The sequence below is a fragment of the Corvus moneduloides genome, chromosome 20 (assembly GCF_009650955.1).
Source record: "Corvus moneduloides isolate bCorMon1 chromosome 20, bCorMon1.pri, whole genome shotgun sequence".
Lineage (NCBI taxonomy): Eukaryota > Metazoa > Chordata > Aves > Passeriformes > Corvidae > Corvus > Corvus moneduloides.
In genome coordinates, this window is record NC_045495.1 from 6,766,430 (window position 1) to 6,786,641 (window position 20,212).

At 47.3% G+C, this 20,212-nt stretch overlaps 1 protein-coding gene across 1 annotated transcript; it reads right to left on the bottom strand.

Annotated features, from left to right (window-relative positions):
- Positions 1-4,205: 4,205 nt before the first annotated feature.
- On the bottom strand, positions 4,206-18,854 carry LOC116454089 (3 beta-hydroxysteroid dehydrogenase type 7-like). The gene is made up of 6 exons (XM_032130264.1): positions 18,634-18,854; positions 14,735-14,890; positions 11,837-11,945; positions 6,871-6,970; positions 5,798-5,960; positions 4,206-4,887 (listed from the first exon to the last, which is right to left on the bottom strand). The coding sequence occupies exons 1-6, from the start codon at positions 18,779-18,781 to the stop codon at positions 4,448-4,450; spliced, it is 1,116 nt and encodes a 371-aa protein (XP_031986155.1). The 5' UTR covers positions 18,782-18,854; the 3' UTR covers positions 4,206-4,447.
- Positions 18,855-20,212: the final 1,358 nt, after the last annotated feature.

A 20,212-nucleotide genomic window follows, 5' to 3' on the forward strand; every position in this document is an offset into this window, starting at 1 on the left:
CAGACTGACTGGTTTAACTCCTACCATGAATCTATTTTGCTTTATTACCATGCACTGACTCTGTGACTGATGTACCAGACACCAAAAGAGATGGGCTCTGCCCAGAGGGCTTTGTCTCACAGGAACACGCCAGGAGAAGACCGAACGCGGCAGAAAATGCAGATGAATGAGTAACTCAGTCGAGATTTTCTTTTTAATTTGGGGATTCTTTGCTTGGTTTTGTGTTTGGCTTGAGTTTTAATATTGCTAAATTTGCTTCCTTCAGACATTGCACAAGAACAGAGACTTCCAGAGAAGCTCAAACAGGGTTAGGCATGCGGCTCTTTGAAGTGTGCATGTTGGGGGTGAGCGCTCAGTGTGCACACGGGAACACTCCTGGAGCATGGAAAACGGAGGGAGAACCCTGTTCCAGCTCACACAATGACTCCAGCTGAGCCACAGCCCGTCCTGGGGAAGTTTAACCATGTTGAAAATACAAGCAGGTGTCACTCCTTGCTCATCCTCCCTGCTCCTGCAGCAGAGATTGCCTGCATCTGTCTCCTCTGTGCTTCAGCTCTGCTTCTCCCTGCAATAGTTGTCAGGGATATTAGCATTAAATACTTACTGCCTGGCTTAACTAAGGGGTAAGATAGGATTTAATTTGTATGGCTGAAATCCAATTATATAATGGAGCCCCTGGGGGAAGCAGTTATACCTGCTGAATCTCTTGGATGAGTAATTGTGCACAAAGGCTCCTCTCCAGAAGTAGAAACAGATCTGAAATATTTTTTCTTTTCTCTTTTTTCGCTGCTGCTGTTACATAATAGGGCTGAGACCCTGAAAAGAAAAGCCAATGACAACCCAATGCAGTAGAAAGAATTAAAGCATTGCCAGGGGAAAACAAGTTATAATCTGATAAAATCAAGGATCTAACAGGAAGTCTGCAGCAGCATTAGCTTGGAGGAGCCAAAAGGCAGGGCAGCCAAAGGAAGCTTACTCATCTTTTTTGGAAAATAGCACAGAGGCTTTGCTGTCTAACTTTTCCCCCTATTTCTACCATGACCACGGAAAGGGAATCCTCTGGTTGCTTTTGTCAAAGCTTGGGAGGTGAGTAGGTATTAAAAAAGCTGAGCAGCCAGCTAATTCAGATACTTTTGAAAAATCCTGCACTTAACCACCTTTGAAAATCCCTGCTGCTTATCCTGCATGTCATCTGCACCCTGATAAGCATCAGAATCATAGGTGATGATGAGCAGGACATGAACAAAAGCATGATGAGGTTCCCAGCAAGGTTTATGAAAGCAGGCAAGCTTGTAAGGCATTAATCTCTGGGATGGTGCTGGGGCTTGACAACTCTCCCATCTGATATCTACAGCAGCTCCAAATCCCACAAAGGAATTACTGAGGGACTGAAGGCATCAGCCTGTTGTACTTGTGCAAGGGTTCTCAGAGGTCAGAGCGCCAAATTTCATTCTATTTTTAAAAATAAAAAGCAAACTTTTATTCTTTTCTAATGAGCTCTGAGTGGAAAAAATAATTTCCTCAGTCTCTTTGATTACAGGGCTCCATGCAGACAAAATGGTGACAGCTTCCAGCCAGAGGAGGGAAGGCCAGAATTCCCAGTGCCACAGGCTGAGGACAGACCCTTCAGCCTCGCTGCCTGGGCAGGGATTTCAGTCCTTGCAGAACGCAGCTGAATCCCAATGAGGCTCCACGAGGAGGGACCTGTTCCCAGCCTCGCAGCTCCACCCAGTGGCTCTTTTTTGGCAGGATAAATCCATAATTTCAGAGGCATCAAAACCTGTTGAGGCCAACGCTGATGCACTGTGAAGATGCTCTGGGATGTGCACGAGGAATTGAGGGTGTATTTGCTTGTCACATTCTCAAAGTTGTCAGCTACCATTTGGATAATGGCAAAAAACTGCAAAGAGACTTCTAGTGAATATAGAAAAATCAGAAATCTTATTATCCTGCTTCTTAACAACCCCCTCCCCAGCATAAATGGAAGGGGAAAAATAGTAGGGAAATGGTAACTTACACACTTCACCTTTTCAAATTCTCTGTGAGCAGATTGCAACAGTTTGGGCCACATTTATTTGTTATATGAGCTTAGTAATGAATTAACAGAGCAACTGATTTCTGATCTGTAAGCTCATTTTGAAAAAGAATTCTCTTGTGGGTGCGAATTTTGGCAAATTTAACTTGGCAGCTCTCCCTGTATTGCTCCACTTTCCTTCCTGGGTAATTACCAGGACTAACAGGAAGCGAATTTTGATCATTTCCATCAAGGATGCCATGCTGAAACTTGCTTTTTCCAGGAGTATCAGAGCACTTGTAATTAAAATAAGCTTCCATTTGTGCATGTGCACACTTTTACTCCAGGAATGCTTGAGACATGGGTACAGGTTCACAGAACACAGAAGTGGGATATCAGCAGAGCTAATTTTAGATTTGAGCCAGTATTGTAAAAATACCCCATTCCTCCAAGTTCAAGAGAAAACTGAAATCTCAGTTGTGCATAATGTAGATTTACCAGCCTCTCTGCAAGTCTTAAAAATAGAGAAGCTGATAAACTGATAGAAACCACAGTTTAGCTGTGAATCTCCTAGAAGTGCCTGCCCCATCTGCATGAAGAAAATATCATCTGTGAAATGCTGCTCCCAGATGGGCTGTGCAGCTCCAGTGCCATGGAATGAGTTGAGATGACCTCTTCCTCCTGGAGTTCAAACGTTATTTAGCATAAATGCAGCCCCTAAGGCCTTCACTTGAAGTTGCTTTCTGCCAGCACAGCAGCTGAACATGGGCTTTAATCTGCTTTGCTTTGCTGCTGGAGTGCTCTGAGGTAAGAGATTTGCAGTTACAAACCACGTGAATCCCACCTTTAAGCTTGTAGACATCAGTTCTCCATCCATACGATTAAAAGTTGAGTCTGCCTATGCATTGTTAGGACAAGAGATCGGAGGTTTTCCTTTTAGAGGGATAATATTTCAAAATAGATATTCAATATTCCACGTTAAGAATAACAGGAAGCATCTTGCAAAAGGCAGTTTTGGGAAAGGGAGTAATTTTTTTTTTCTTTTTATTAAACCCTGAATCACAGCAAGAACCTGCTGGGTTTTACTTGTCCTCCCCAAAACTATCACTGAAGAGCCCTTCAGTGTCTGAGCCAGGTACAGCTCCCCCACCAAATGTCCAGGACCATGGCTCCCCAGGCTGTGGATCAAAACTCGTTCACTGATTTTACCAAAAAGTTGTTTTCTGGGCACCATCTCCCATCTCCCACCTGAGCTTGTTCTCTCTTGTTCCCACAAGTCGTCCGAGCAGTGGTGGCACCATGGGAATGAGGGAGGCCAGCAAGCCCCATGTGTGCGCAGGGAAGGTTTCAAATGCCCGTGGGACACAAAGTTGCTGAGATTTTGGCATGGCAAGGGTAGGACTTGCAGCCTGTGAGTTTTCCTCCTTCTCTGTTTCTGTACCAGGATTTCTGTGTTTGCAAAGCTCCTGCCAAAGATCTGTGCAGGTTGTTGTCAAGAATGAGACCACTCTTGATGTTAGTTGAAAATTAACATCTGTTTTATTACAAGAATAATTTTAAAAATTAATTAAAGTTAAAATAATCCAGTCCAGGAAAATCCACAAGTAAAAATCCTAAAACCCAGGTCTGCAGCGATTAGAGACCTTTAGGCCTAACTGGCACAAGGCCCCAGTACAGGAAGCCTGCAACGCTGGGCTAACTTTGGCTAGTCCAAAGTTAGATAATTAAAAATGGTCTCTCTGGGAGATAGAGGCCTGAGTCACCAGCATTAGGCTTCACGTACAGCTAATCTCAGGCAAAAGCGACTCCAGAGCTGTGCTCTGGGTTTTATAATGCCCATGCTCCGCCCAGGGCCGCCCACAATCCGGCCCCCACGGTCTGGTGCGGTTGGGGGAACCTCGAAGTGAAGCCATTGGATCCAGCCAATGGATAACTTCTTGTCCAGGGTGCTTGAAAGGTGGGAAAATGCCCTCATTGACTACACTACAAACACGTCAAGGAACTTTTAAAACAGAACAATCAACAGTCATTTTAAGGAACTTATAAAACTGAACCATAAACACCTTAAGAATCTTTTTAAAACATACTGATTAACTTGGATAACTTGGGTATGTGCAGGAAACAAGACATTTGGAAGTTTAAGGCTTAAGGAAGGGATTAAATTTGGGAATATTTTATCAACAGGGATTAAATGGTTCTGAGAATTAACTTTATATCTTCAACTAGTTTGATGGGCATTTTAAGTATGTAAAGGCTAATTTGGCAAGTGAAACACTTAATATGCAAAATACAAAACTAGGACGTTTAACATCTTATCATGCAAAATCAGGGCACTTAACATGCAAAGGCAAATTTGGTGGATTTCATACATAACGGTTGTGAAGCTCAGATGAGCTGGTGTGATAAGGAACCTCCTTCCCCCAAAAGTGCTCTTTAGTTCTTCTTTCCATGTATCTGTGGGGGTCCCAGGCTCCCTGCAGCTGCTTTCAGCCACTGTGCAGTCCTGAGCCTGCTCTCCGGCCACGTGAAGAGGGGTTTGTACCCGAAATGCCTGGAGGCCTTGTCTGTCTCATAGGAGAAGGTGGTGATTATGGTGTTCAGCGCAGGCAGGTCGAGGAAAGGCTGTGGCCTCCAGAAAGGGGACAGGATGACCCTGATGATCCTGTGCAGTTGTATCATCAACCACATCTTCCAGTAGGGGATGTGTGAGCCCAGTCTCACTGAGGGGTCTGCACTGGACAGCAGCTCGTGCCTGACCAGGAAAACCTTCCCGGCTGGAGTGTCGTCATAGGAATAATACACCTGTCCTGCCAGCAAGTCTGGCTTCAGCTGAAAGTTCCTTGCTGCAAGGACATGCATCCATGCCACATTACCTGGAGAAATAAGAGAGGGAGAGAAACAGGCGTTCAGGAGGAGCTCAATTTCCCTGTTTACCGTGGAATGAGTGCATTGGATCTGCCAGCTTCAGTGCTGGGAAGCAGGGAGGCACTCATCGTGTGCTCAGCTGTGCTGCAGAGAGACTGAGTAGTTAATCCAGGCCTCCAAGATCCTTTAAACCTTGGGTGTCCCCTTTGAGCTGGACAATTAATGTGCCTTGTGATCCTGGTTCATGCGAAGCAAAAGGGCAGTGTTTTGTAGTGAGAGCAGGATGAATGGGAGGCAGCGCTCCTGGGTTTTATCCCTGGCTCTGCTGTGAGCCTTTGAAGGAGTCACTTGATTTATCTAGGTCTGATTCTCCTTTAACAGCATTTTCAAAATACTGTTATCTGCACTTTTGGAAAAAGACATATAAGTGTGCTGCACAGAAATCACTGAGTGCCTGCATGATCTAATGGTGAATTACACCCCCTGAAAGGCACCAAAACAAACTCTTCCTAGAGGTTTTCTGAGTAATTTCTTGTGCTTGCTAAAACTGGTTATGTAGTACAGCCTTTTCTGTAAAGAATTTGACAAGAAGTAATAGTTTAACTTTTTCTAATGACAAAGTGTCTTTTCACAGCAAAAACATTTTAAAAACACAGCCTGAATTTCTCTCTGCCACCCATATATCCTTGAAACACTTCTCAAAGGGAAAAAAGAAAACTCTTCCCAGGAAAACAGTAGTAATAACAAACTGCTTTAAAAATTCTTTAGCCGGTCTAAGTTCTGTGGTTACAAACCCATTTGTGCTCATTCACCATACTCATCTCTCTGTCTGGGGAGATTAAGGCTAAGCTGACGTGTAAAATCCCCTGTGACTAAAGCTGGTAGCACCCCATGCAAAGGGCTCCGTGCTTCACTCACCCACGTAGGTGAGATTACGCTCCGTGTTTTCAGGCTCCAGGTAATTCATAACACCATTGCTGGCTTTGGCAAGCAAATACAGCTCCTGGAGGAACTCTGCCTTCTCCCCATAGACGGCGTTGGGACGGATGATGCAGGTTCTGAGTTTACCACCATTGCTCAGCTGTAAAATCAGGGAGGGACATCAGTGAGGGATGGATCCAGAGATGGAATCTTCCACAGTGACACTGGGTTTCCCAGATAAACCTAAACCCTGGGAATACTGGCCTAGAGGAGTCAACACTTGCAGAGGTGCTCTGGATGCTTGGGGCCTGGTTTGAGTCCCTAAAACCACAAGGAGGTGCCCAGTTTGATTTTCTTTTTTTTCACAGCACACCTGCACCCACGTGGTGCTCCCTGAGAGGTGCTGGGTGGAGAGTGCTGGAGGCATGAACTCTTCTGCAATTGTGATGCATAAAAGAGGATTTGCAACAACCAAAACCAGGTACCAGAGGAAGCCAGCCAAACTGGATGGCCTCAAACTGGGACTGGGGGAGAGATGCTCCAGGCAGTGATTTAGAGCACAAGTCTCATTTTTACAATCTCCTTCATTGTCTAGAAAAACTCTTCTGGCTGCTGACTTCACTGCCAGTCTAAAACACTGACCTTGGGTTTAAAACAAACAAGGTAGCTTTAAACAGGTCTAAAACAAGCTGCCTTGGGCAGGGGGCTGGCTCTGGGTACACCAGTATTGTTAGTTCTTAAGTCACTCTGGAAAGCCTGGAAATTATGCTTTTATTGAGTATGAACGAGTTGAACCCGATTCCTTTGGCCCTGATTTAACACAGCCCTTTCCAAAGTCACACTCCTGCTGGAGCTGAAGCACAGGCTCAAAGGGAAGCACCCTTTGATCTTGGGACAGTGTGGCTGATGTGGGAATATCGGGCTTTGGGAGGCTTAGGACCATATGGTTTATGCATCAAATGCAGGCAGAGGTTGGATGCACACTTATGCTGTGGGGTCTTTTCAACCATCTCCCTCCTTTCCCCCATCCTGTGCTGTAATTCCAGGGGTGCTACCACTGCATTTTGTACCTTTTTCCCGTTGGCTTCAAGCACAATTTTTTCAGCCATGGCTTTTGTCTTCCCATAGGGCAGCTCCACTTCCCCGCTGTACTCAGTGTCCTCATTTCCTCTGGAACAGATTGTGGGAGACAGAGAGCGACCGTGGAGCAGAGCACAGGGCTCGGGCACATCTGTCCCAGCCTGGTTTGCTCTGCATTCCCTGCTCCCCAGGGACTTCTGCTGGCTGGGAGCTATGGGAAGCTGAGATCCTCACTGCACTTTGGGAGCAATAAGGCCTCAAGGAATACCAGGTGGTGCAGGGTGTTCACAGGCAGGTTTGCACGAGGGCAATAGTTTCTCAGAACTGGATTTAGTTTTGTCTAGTAGCATGATTGAAATAACATTCCATCAGGCAAATTAGAAGGCAGCAGAGTTACATTTTTAAGCAACTTACAGAAGCTGAGTAAGGTAGAAAGAGCACAAGAAGATGGAGGGCAGGAAAATGAGAGCAATGCTACTTCATTTTTACATTAGAGGCAGAGAGAAGCCTCTCATGAGCCATAAACTAAAAGGAGAAACTGCTACCTAATTTTCTCACGGAGTTGATTAAAGTTGGGAGGCATTTGCTGGGGATGTGGTGGAGATGCTGGAGATCTCCTGAAGCCTTGCAATCAGCAGGGTTGTGCTGGGAGTGCTCCTTCATCTCCCCTCGCAAATTACCCTTGAGGGGGAGGAGAAGCAGAGGGCCCATGGCCAAGGACAAGCAGGGGACACCGGGTTGTGGCTGTAGAAGACAACCTGCTCCTCAGGCTCCTACCTTACAGCTGCCAAGGGGAAAGCCTGTGGGATCTAACATGGGACTGGCCTCACAGGGCCTGGAATAATTCCAAGGAGAAAGCAGAAAGCAGCTCTATTCCCCACAGGGTGTCACAGTGGCTTTAGATCAGCCTGAGGCCATCATGGGATTTGATTCAGCATCTCCAGTGGGCTCTGGAGTGAAGAAACCTGGCTTGCAGCATTTGGAAGGAGCATTCACTTGCTCCCATGCTCCCCTGAGTAGCACAGACCGACTCTTTCTCCCTCCATGTGCTGCTGGAGACTTTCCTCCCATTTTTAAATTAACTTGCTTTATATTTTGCTGTTGGAGAGAAATCCACCCCAGCAAACCAGGATCTGCCAGGCATGGGGTACCCCACGCAGGGCAACAAGGAATCCTGACCCTGCTGTGGCAGATGGGCTTGGATACATCTCCTGAAAGGGTTCAGTGGTCTGTGAGGGATTCAGACAGCAAATCTGCAGCAGAGATGTTTTTGTCAAATGCTGGGCCTTGGGAGAGCCAGCTCTGACTCAGGCTCCCTGTTTGACCTTGGGCAAGTTGCTTTCTCTTTTCTGTGCTCAGATCTCCCTGGTAAAATGTGGCTGATGCTGTTGCCTGGCTCTTGCCTGTTCAGCAGTCTGGCATGTTGTGTGTCAGATATCCCAGCTGAGATCAGGCTCTCCTTGTGCTACAGCAACAGAAATAAATTAGGAGCATCAGGAATACAGCCTCCTCACACACCCTGGGCTTCTCTCACAAAACCCTCCTCCCCTCCCCGTGTTTACGGGGGATGAACAACAGACAAACCAAAAAACAAGCAAGACAAAAGATTGATTGTGCAAGGTTTGTTGCAAGCCCGGGAGAGGCCCAAGACAATTAGAGGGAGGTTATCTAGAAGTTCTAGTTTTAATTGCTTTCTCTTTCTTTTTTTTTAATCTTTTTTTTTTTTCGCCCTGCAAAGCTTTTAAAAAGCAGCAGCTTCACAAAGGGACAAACCTGCCTGCTGTTCCTGGGCTCTGCTCTGTGTGCCTTCCCCCACCCCTCTGAAGCTTGGTAGTAACAAAGAGCTCAGCATAATGCTCTTGCTTTTCAAAACGATCCCAGATAAGTGAACACTAATCAGACTGGAGCAGCATTGTCAGAAGGTATCTCAGCAGTGCCTGTCTCCCAGGGATTGAGACTGACAGAGGCATTTTCTATTATTGTCGGATGCTGAGGTGTGAGCATTATCCCTGTGCCCATCACCCCGGCCAGAGACTCCTCCTGCTTTGTCTGTGCCAATTCCCGAGCACGTACAAGGGAGTTAAATAAATTCCACGAGGAATGATGGAGAAGGGGGACAGAGGAAAAGGAAAAGGCAGGATCATGGACTGTGAGGGAGAGGGTGGAACAGATCGGGTGGGGATGGGGATATGAGAAGAGGAGAAAGGGGAAAGGCATCACCTGTGCTTTCAGTCTGGAAAACAGAGCCGTGTTCTGCTACTCCCAGTCATCCCTGGGCTCTCTACTGAGACAGGTGGGGTAGGTTTTTATGGTGGGCTGATACTTCTCCCATTATCTAATTCCCTTAGTTTAAAATCAAAATAATTGGAGAATGAAGACCCCTCTCTAAGGCTTCCTCTCAGGAAAATGGGAGAATCTGAGTGTGTTCTGCAAAATGAGTGAAAGGCTCCAGGTGTGGTTTTATTTGCATTTTTGGTGGGGAAGGCTGTTCAAAGTTCCATGAGTGTCAGCTTGGGTGGGTTTTGCTTGCCCCTGTTGGTGCCACCATTACAAACCAAAGGGTTGTGATCAGGCAAGATCTGGGGCTGATTTTTTCTAGACATCTATTCACATCTGTCTCTTAAGTCACTAAAGACTAAAACACTGTGTCTCGGTTTTGAAAGACAGGTGTCTGCTAAGGAAGGCAGAGGCCCCCCTTGAAGTGGCAGATATAACCCCTTTTCCCTCCAAGTTATTATATTTTGAAATCAAGGGCCTTTAGGCAAAGATGTGGGAAATAGGAATAACAGTTCTTTACTCTATATATATATATATATGTGTATAACCAGTCAAACAAAACAACAACAACTCTGGCAGTAACAGCAAACACAAACCCAGCCCCAGCCTTCTCGGCTGTCGGGCCCTTTCCCCTCGGGTGCAGTTCCGCTCGCAGCCGGCAGGGGCGCTGGCGGCTCCCGGTGAGCAGGGCAGGTGCGATGGTTCCCCCGCGCCTGCAGGGGGCGCTCCGGAGCGAGCTCGGGGAGCACGCGGCACCGGTGCCCCGGGATCCCGGGAAGGGATGGGACAAAGGCTTCACAAACCCCTGGGCAGCCGATCCCGGGCTCTCAGGAACAGCAGGCTGGAACGGCAGGGACGGACGCAAATCCCGGGTGGCAGACGAGATGTATCCAGATGGGAGAACCCCACGGAGGCCCAGGCAGGCAGGGCGAGCAGGGCTACAGCGTAGCGAAAGCTCGAAGCAGCAGCGGGGCAGGGCAGCCACAGCCCGGTCTCCAGCAGGGCAGGGAAAGCGGCTTTTGGGGTCCCGGCGTTGTTTCCAGCAGGAAGAAAGAACGGCCAAAAGAAAGAAGCAGCAGCTCCTTTCTCTGCAGCTTCTCTCTCCGGACGCTCAGAGCGAACTGACCCCACACCCAGGTGTAGACAAAGGAGTAGCCAGGCCCGCCCCACTCCCCTTTTTGTCTTTCTTAAGTACAGCTATTTGTCCCCTAGCAACATGCATATGGGAGAAAATTCCTTTAACAGGGAAAAAAAAAAAAGACTAAACTAAAACCCCAACACACTGACAAGGATGTGCCTGCATCTACATGAATTTTTAGGAATTATTTGGATATGCTGGTGACCAAATTCCATAGCTTTGCAGGGACACAGTCTCTAGTGCTTGTGGTCCCAAGTGGATTGAGTGGCTCTCTGATTTTTTCATAAGCCAGACATTTATTCTAGATTCAAGTGCTTAGACACTTCTCAAAACAACTGGGTTATGCCTTGACTTACTTGTGAGTGTGAAATTTAGGCTTGTGGGTCATTTTAAGTTATGTCTTTTCTAGCTGGGCTGAAATTTCTAGAGCCAAGTGACTGAAGGCAGCTGTGTCCAGCCTGGCTGCCTCTGGAGACACCACTTGACCTGGAGTCAGCTCCTCTGGCACACAAATTTCCAGGGTCTGAGCAGTTTGTGTGGCTACAATCAGGCTTGAAATCAGCAAGGAGCCTTCCAATGGTACGTACCAGACTGCAGATATCTCTACCTGACCTCAAATTTAACCTAAAATTTCAGCCCCTGGTCTTCAGAAATACCAGCCCTGCTCTCAAGGTGCAGGTACTGTTGCCCCAGGAATACAAAAGGAATCCTGATGCTGAGCCCTGAGGCAGGAGTGTCAGCAGATTGTCAAAGTCACTTCTGGAGATCAAAGCAAAAAAACCCTCAAAGTTGTTACTTTGACCACTGTCTTTGTATTGATCCAAATCCCACCTTTGCCACAGAGGGTTTTCTAAAGCTCTGCTGCTGCTTCTGGGTCTGTGGGTCAATCTCATGGGAGCCACAAACAGGAGAAGGGTTGAACATATTTACAGGTCAGAAGCAGGTAACAGAAAGAGGTGACTACACCTGAATACTGCAGGGCAGGTTCACACCAGTGCATCTGTCCCCTAAGACTTCGTGGCCAATTACTTTTTTCTGGGATAGTGCTACTTGAGATTTGCTCACATTTGATGACAGGAGCTGGGTACAGGCTTGCCAGCAGTTCCCTGTGAAGCTGGGAGGAGGAGGGGCAATGTGGTGCTAACAGGAGGGCACCACCTGCCCCTTGGGTTGGCTCACTGTGGGGGAGAGCAAAAACTCTGACCCAACAGCAGGATGTAGTTTGGCCATATCCCCAACTCTGAGCACCTGAAACCTTACCTGAGAATGATTTTAGGGCTCAGAGGAGCAGGGCTGTACATCCAGGGGCAGCCTGGAAGTGCAACTGGGCCCTGTAGCTCTCACCTTGGGGTATCACTGGCTGGGCTTAGGTTGGCTTCTCAACGGGAAGAGCAGCAAGGAACAGTTTTCAATAAAGAGAAGAGGAATAGACAGGGGGGGAAATACAAATCTTCTCCTTGGAAGCCACAGCTCAAACCTCCATCTGGCTGCAGTTCCACTGCTGTTTAACAGAGAGATGGAGAAGATTTGCTGAGCCTCACCTGAGCATGGGTTCACAGGCGGTGTTGGGTCCCACGGCAGCGATGGAGCTTGTGTAGAGCAGGTATGGGATGCTCAGGACACAGCAGGCCCTTAACACATTTTCAGTACCTGTGGAGCAGGATGGGAAGGACAAACATCGGCCACCTTGCCTTGATTCCTGTTGTGCAAACCAAAACAGATTCCCAGGCTTTTTCCTGCTTGGAACTAATCCATCTCTTTTCATGGCTGAAAATATGTAAAGTCCCAGGTCAGGGTTGCAGTTCTTCAGGAGGGGATGGTTTATAACATGAGTAGGAGTCACATCCACAGCTCTAATGTGGCTGAACCTCCATGGCCATTGGCAACTGACTTAGCTTGGACTTTAGAGCTGCTAACAAAGGAAAGCTGAGAGCTTGGCAGAGCAAAACTCCATCTTTTTCAGTTTGTGGGCAGATTGTTGGTGAGCTGCAGCCTTGTAGCAAAGGATCCATGTTTTAGTTGCATGTGTTGCTCTTCAGAAGTTCTACAGGGTGCTACAGGGTGAAATCATTCCATCAGACTCCTGATGGCTGCAGAACTTTAAATAAAACAATGAGGGCAGCTTACAAGCCCATATGAAATCCAGACAAATCCAAAACATGGTTTGCTTTAAGGAAGGTTGTTCTGGCTGAACTTGGTCAGTGTGTGTGGTTTAGTGTGGTTATTTTGGAGTATTTTGGTGGGTTCAAATGATTTATGATTCTTGCAGGGGTGGTTTTTGCATTCTTTGTGATTTTGATCCAAGCTGATCCTGTGAGAACCTCAGTGACAAGGACTGAGGGCCTTCAGATCTGATAAGGCAGATCTGAAAGGAAGCAGGTGGTAGGGTTGGTTTCCAGAAACCTCTACACTATTTGTACCTGGCTAAGCAGGCTCTGCCCTGAGCCTGTCTGCAGATCCTGTGTGGGAGGGCATGTGATTTCTCTTCTCTTCGCTATTAAGGGCATAATCTCAAATTACCAAGGAAATCCTGAGTTTAGGATCATTTCAGAGCACATGAATCCATCAGAAATCCCAGTGGAAAAGAATCAATGTGCTTCTCCCTGAGCCTATCAAAATATGTAAAGTAAACTGAGAACCCCTGGTGAGAAACATCACTGGAAACAGCTGTGTTAAAATCCATTCATCTTAACAAAAAGCAGATTAAAAAGTCTGTAAGTGACTAGATGGAAAAAATAGTTCTTGTAGAAGAGAACTCTTCAATTTAGTCAACAAGACTATAACAGGATTCAGCAGCCAGTGGTTGAAGCAGAGGAGGGAATCAAAGCAGGAGATGTAAATTTTGGCCAGAAATGGTAATTAACCATAGCCACACTACCACTCCTCAGCATTGTCATGGCTTGCTGAAAGCCATGATAGATAGCCCATTAACTGGCACCCTTAATTCGAGGCAGCAAGTCTTTTGAAAAGGAATGGTCCAATTTAGCCCCAAATTGCTGGGCTTAGGGCAGTAATTGGATGAATTTCTGTGGCCTGAGTTGCATAGAGAGACAGCTAGAGGATTATATACTTGACCTCTCCTGACCCTACTTTTTTCCATAAAGTCTACAGCAGGTATCAAATACCATTTTTATTCTTTTATCTGCCATGATTTTAAGAGAGAACTTCAGACTAATCTCTCAGTTCAGGATTTTTGAGGAGCCCCAGTGAAGGTAGCAGCCCCATTTTAGGGATGACCATGTGGAGCCATCCACGGGGAGGCAGAAATGCGGGACAGGCTCCTGTTAAGCCATCCCAGGCCGTGCTCCTCAAAGAGGCACTCGGTCACACTGGAAAATCCTCACGTGTGTGGTTTTCTGGGAATGTCACCAACATCTGCAAGAGGTTTGGTTTGCTGAGGATGGGACTTGCTCAATGTTCAGTGCTGTCTGTAAATCCTCGCTGTGCTGAAGCACAGAGCTCACGGCAACAGTGAAGGGGAAGAGCTCACAAAGCCACTAAAAGGCAGCAGGAACCCTCAGGCTCTGAATATTCTCAGTACACAGAGAGCACAATACAGGCTCTTAAAAGCATTGAGTTTTGAAAACAACTGCAGCGATGAAAAGAAGGCTGGAATTTAAATGTTACCCTTGAATGTATCAGCAAATAGTAGAAGCCCTAAGCGGTAATCGAGTTGGAAATATATGTATTAAAAAAAAAATAAAGTTCCTTCCTTTTGGTTAACGACTATTTTAGTAGCTAACAGCCTGAGGTGCCACTGGAATTGCTGCTGTAATAGGGATTTCATTATTTTTATAGCCTGTGCTTATTTCCTAGATTTATGAACAAATTTTCTCTAACAGATCTTGCTCTGAACATGAAATTGGCTCTTGGTGGTGGGAGGAAAGGGCTGTGGAGCTCTCAGTTACACGTGGCCTGTAGATACACAATACTGAGAACTCTGACTAATTAAACAGCATCACTCTGCTAATTAAAACAGCATCACTCCCTTCTAGTGGGTGCAGTTCAATGGGTACAGCCTTGTGCTGGTAGAGACAGGGTAAAATCCCTGGGAAAGCTGTGAGCTATCTAGAACAGGGGTTAATTTTAGTTGTTCTTGTCACACACAAAACCGTTTCTTACCACTGTAGGTGTGTCCTGAACCACCTCAGTGCCATCGGGGGAATTCTGCCCTCCACCAGAACAGCTGTGCCAAAACTGAGCCCAGATTTGATGAGCAGTGGAGAGGAGCAGCATGGCCAGCCCTGAGCAAGGACAGAGGGGCAAAGGGAGAAACTTCCCCACTGGAAAGGTCCCGGGCACCTTTCCCATCTCGGGGTGTGTGGGATTCAGGATGAGGGAGCACCAAACACGGGTGGATGTGTCTGCTGTAGCCTCTTGTGTGGCTGCAAGGTGTGTGTGAGGGCAGGGCTGTGTTCAGTTCCCTGTTTCAGGCTCACCCCCGACGTTGACAGCTCTCATCTCCCGGAAGGGCACCGTGTTCCTGTAGTCCACCACAGCAGCTGTGTGAATGACCACATGCACGCCCTGCATGGCAGCGAGGAGCACGCTGGAGTCGCAGATGTCTCCTCTCATCACTGTCACACGAGTGGTAGCTGCAGAAAAATAATACAGCCAGAGATGCAGGGGGTGGGGGAAAGAGCACAAATCAGCATCCTTACCTTCCTGCAGAGCCAGGATCCGGCGTGGAATTTCCTCTCTGCAGGGCAAGGCAAAGCACTCTCTGACAGTGACTGTGCTGTTTGAATCCAGCACACCAGGGCAAAAGTCCTTTTTTTTTGAACTCCAAGAAGCCAGGTTTGCATCTGGTTTAATTCAACACAGTGCTCTGCATCAAATGTGGGGCAGAATTGCTGTGTCTGTCACTGCCAATCTCCAGCTCTCATCCAAGGGCAGCCCTGGGAGCAGGACACACTGGAGAGCTGCAGCTGCTCCAGCCCCTGTGGATCGGGGAAGCTGTGCCGGACACTTCCCTTCAGACAGAACATTTTAGGGCTTGCTGGGAATAACACCCGATAATTTCAAGAGACATTGCACAGAGCTTTGTTTAAATTGCAAATAAGGTAGATTAAGAAGGAAAATAACGTAACAGGTTTAGAAAGTTTCCTAGGAAATTCCTCCCTTTGAGTCACTCAGAAGGAATTTTTCCCCTATTCCCTTTTACCTTCTCCTTCTTCTTCCTCAGAGCAGCAGTTCCATACATGGCTACTCTTGGCTTCTACTATTCATTTTCTTGCTTTGAGACAGTGTTGTAACATTTAAGTAGGGTTTTTCCCTTTTTCCTTTCCCATAGCTGGGAAGAGGCCAGCAAGAAGCTGGGGTTAGGAGCCTGTACTCCTCAGGGATCTGCAATAAGCCAGTCACGGGGTTGCTTTGGGAAGGAGGTGTCTCCTCTGCCTCCTCTGGGCTGGCAGCTGCCCGGAGAGCCCCACACATCCTGGGATCAGGGTAGGAATTTGTGAAGGATCACAGAAATGAGCAGCTCAGGGAAGGGTCTGTGGCTCCAGCTGTGGGGGTGTTATGACAGGGAAACCCTCAGAGAAGATCCAACAGGGCAAGGTGGGAAGGGGATTATTCCTCATGGTCCAGAAGGAGGGACAGAATCCAAGACAGCAGGTCAAGTGGCTGAGTGTTCTCTGAGCAGCCTGGGATGGAGGAGGAGGCAGAAATTTTACGAAAGGGTCAGGCTGCTTTCTTAATTAGCATAGCCAACAATCAGTGGACCACTCTGAGGAGTTTTAATACTAAATTAATTTACATTGAGTATTAATAATGAATTAATTTAGTAGTAAAGCACAGAGTCGATTCAGGGAGAATAGAGGGTAAAAAGAAAGGAGTTGTCCATGTAGCAGAGGTAAAACCCTTGCCTGGAGGACCAGAGTGTAGAGCAGGGTGTCAGAAGACTCTTGGGGGGAATTTTTCTCCTACTCTGTGGTTTAGGAAAGCCTGGAACTCATCAGGCTGAAGTGCTAAATAGTCTTTTTCACACCACCTGTCTTAAGGCAGCTGCTGTAAGGCATCCATGAGGAATTTTCAAATTGACAAGGCCTGATGAGCTCTACCCAGGGCTCCTAAAGAGGTGAGGGGTGTAACTGCAGCTTTAGTGCCTTATCAGCCACTTTGGAGAACTTCTGAAGGCACTGGAAGAGCTCAGCAGAGCAAATGGAACACTTGTGCTGAGAGAGGAGGTAAAGAAGAGGCAGGAAATTACAGAACATTTTGGTTGCAACCCCAGGAAGTTCAGGAGCACACACTCAAACCACGTGTGTGTGTGAGCACCTGCGGGATAATGGGGAGAATGGAAGCAGCTGACATGGATTTGTCAAGAACAAAGCAAGCCAGATAAACCTCCTTTGTTCTCATGACAAGGTAACAGGCTGTAGGGATATTGTGGAACAAGTTGATGTCATCTATCTTGATTTTCGAAGGGCTTCGGAAACTCAGCGTCACTCTCACAAGGAGTCAGTAAAACATGGGCTAAATAAGCCCCATTAAGGAGAGCACAAAGCTGGTGGAATTACAGTTCCCAGGGAATTGCCAGCTGTGGTAGATGGCTGCCCTGGGGCTCTCCAGGGCTTATTGCTGTATTTGAGTATTTTTTATTGTTTTCATCAAGAATCTGGCAGATTTGTTCATTAAATCAGCAGATAACATCGGACTGGGAGGGACCACGCTGGAGGATTTGAGAATGAGCAGAGTGTAACTAAAAGAGTCTGGAGGAGAGGAAAAAAAAAGAAAGGTGAAATTTGATAGGAACAAAGAGAACTTGTTGGGTTTAGCAGGGAAGAGGCAGCTGATCTTCATGAAGGAATTAAATTGGGCCAGGGCAGCTCAGGAGCTGTTGCTTGTTGTCGACTGAAAAAGGCACAGTTGCAGAGACAGGTAAAGCAGGAGGATAAATTGCAGGATGGAGGAGACAAATCCATCAGCTTTTTGCAGCAGTGGGAAGGCCACAGCCCAAAACTCAATGCCCCCCTTCCAGATGGGAACAATGCCAGTGCCCTGCAGTGCTGGATGGAGCAGAGGAGGAGGAAGGAGTGTGTGAGAGCTGCTTTAGCCTAAAGCAGAAACCAGTATGGAGTGGAAGGATGTGGTTTTCAGATCGTGAAGATTGTTGTTAAAAAAAAAATTACAGTAATGCTGTAATACCTCTTGTACCTGTAAGTTTAGGTAAGAAATCAAGGACCCAGACTGTGCCCACTGCCTGGTGGGGCAGAAATAATAAGGGCTGCCCGGGGTGGCCTGGGAACAGAACAAACATCTGTGGGGAAGGCTGTGGTGGAGCTGACTCTGCCTTGGGGCAGAGGGATGGGGTTGGGATGGCCCCTCAGGCTGCTTCTGCCTCGTTCTCTGTGGTTTGCTGGGGTGTCAGGCCACAGACCTCTCCTGCAGCATGGATTTTGGCACCTCCCTAAGGTTTAAACAGCTTTTTCTTCAATTATGGGTGCTTTTAAGGTAATTGGCTCCCTGAAACCTGGGGAAACCAGTCTGCTGAGTTCATCTGCCAGGGAGGGTTTCTGATAGTGATATTTCCCTGGGAGCCTTGACTTGCTGTAGGTGCATCTCCTTTCTGTCCATATCTCCCAACAGGATCTCCCTCAGCATTTTTTGCCTCTCTCAAAGCAGGCTGAAGGTGTGGGCAGTCAGAGACAGGGGACCCAGCCCAGCATTAGCTGAGCAGGGCACCCTGAGCTGCGTTGGCTTGTTTTGCATGGGTATTCCTGAATCCAGTAAAACAGGTTGTTTTTCCCCAACATATCTCACTGTACTCAACCCTGCATGAAGGCAGGTCTCAGAATATGATCAAATGGATTAATTCAGTATCTCTGAGAGTTTTCTGAGACTCACCTCTTCCTATTTTAGGGTGCTATATGTTTCTCTCAATTATTTCCATAATTTATTTCACAAGGCTTGCAGTAGGTTCTGAGTTTGATTCTGTTGCTGTCAGGATTTTCAGTTCTTTTCCTCAGAACCAGTGGAGGAGCTCTGGAGGATGTTGTTTTAGCCCCTTTGTGTCAGACTAGTTGAGCAAAGCCACTGGGCAGCCAAGTTCCCATGTCACGTACTCCGTGTGTACGTGGCTCCTCACAACTGATCCCTGCCTGGGGACTTAGAGCCTCACTGGGCGACATCTCTTGGGTGATCCATCCCTAGGGATTATTTTTCTTTGATTTAGTCCTGTGCTGTAAAAATTCTGAGCTGGAAGCTGTTCCTCACCCAGTCTGTTTAATCCAGGTTCCTGCCCCACGCCTGTAACTGCGACATCTCCAGCGTTACCCCAGCTGCCATGAGAGGGAGAATTATGGCCACTAAACAGATGCTGATGCCATTTTCTTACCTGTGCTGAGTTTTTCTACTTCTTCTCTTGCTACTGAATCAAAAACTCTGACTTCTTTGATGTAGTCTTGTTGAGACAGGAGCTCTACGATCCTCTCGCCCACAAACCCACATCCTCCTGTCACCAGGTAGACCCAGGCTCCATCCATTTCTGAAGATGTTTTTGTGGTTGAGGAGCAGAGAGAAGGTGGCTGCCAGGGTCTTATCGTGCACTCAGCCAGAGTTTTCTGAGCTAAGTCTAAAGTCTAGCTGTCACAGAACGCTCCTGGGTGAACATTAACTCCAGCCAGTTAAACATAAATCAGGTTTCCCTTGGCACAGTCCCACAGTGCTGCCACAGGCCCATTTTGGGCTCTCTGACTCAGCCTTTCCCTTCTCCCATGGTAGCCCGTGGTGATTGGGGCACCTCTGGCTTGCCTTGATGTGTGTCCAGCCTCAGGCCAAAATTTGGCTGCCAGAAGTTTTCCACCCTGGTTAGCCCCTTCCCACAGGCTGGTTTATCAGGTGTTGGAGCTCTGGGGGCTGCAGTGTGTCCTGGAGATGCTCAGGGTAACTGCTGACAGCAGGATGCTGCAAGGACCTTGTTCCCATGCCCTGGTGATTTGTAGAGAGGCTTTATGGCAGCAAATCCTCCCATTGCTGAGCTGGGTCAGGAATGGGCATCTGGGGCTTTGTGGTCACCAATTCTACCAGTCTGAGCACCTGGTGTGGCTCTCCTGGATGGATGTGCCTTGAGCTGAATACATCACACACCGCCCTCTCTCATCCACCCATCTATCTATCTATCTATCTGTTTAGGAGGAGAAAGTCCTCTCATAATTTGAAAACCGTCTTGGAGTGCAAACTCTACCACATCCTTCAGCAAAGTGTTCCGACAGTTAATTCTTATCACTGGTACAAGTTTTATCTGCCAGCCCATGGCTAAGTCACCTTTCCCTGCTGTGTTACAGAGAGCAGGTGCTGTTTAGTTTGCCACTGGAGTCAAAAAAGGGGACCAGCTTTGCCCAAGAGTGCTTGATCCTGTCCTAAAAGTGGGATGTGGCAGGGGGAAGACGTGTCCTGTTTCTCTCTGCCTCTACCATGAAGGCTCAGAGGTAACTAAGTCAGGCCTGATCAACTCCCAGGCTATCCTTGATGCCAAGCAAACGACATCCTTTGGTCTGGAATAGTTGCATTTTTTGCCCTCTCTCTTTGAACCAGCTGGTTTTGGTGAACTGTTCCTAGAGGGTGAGTAAAGTAATATAATCTCCCTGCTCACTCTTCCTTTATACAGTGTAGTAGTTGTTTTTCTCCAGTATTGCTTGGGAAGCTTAGGGAGAGTTTGTTCCTGTTTCAGGTTCACTGCTTTCCCCATGCCCAGGCTGCAATGTGGAGAGAATTCCAACTACACTCACGGCCAGAGCCATTCTTAGCACAGTGCCAGTGCCTGCCTGGATAAAGAGCCACTTGCTGCTGAGCATATGGCCAATGAAGAGTTAAAGCAGTGAACTCCAAGGGTAGCTGCGTTTTGTTTGTGAATAAATAGTTTTCTTTTAATCAGCTCCTGCTACAAGTTCAGTGTGTTCTTCTCTGCCATTGAT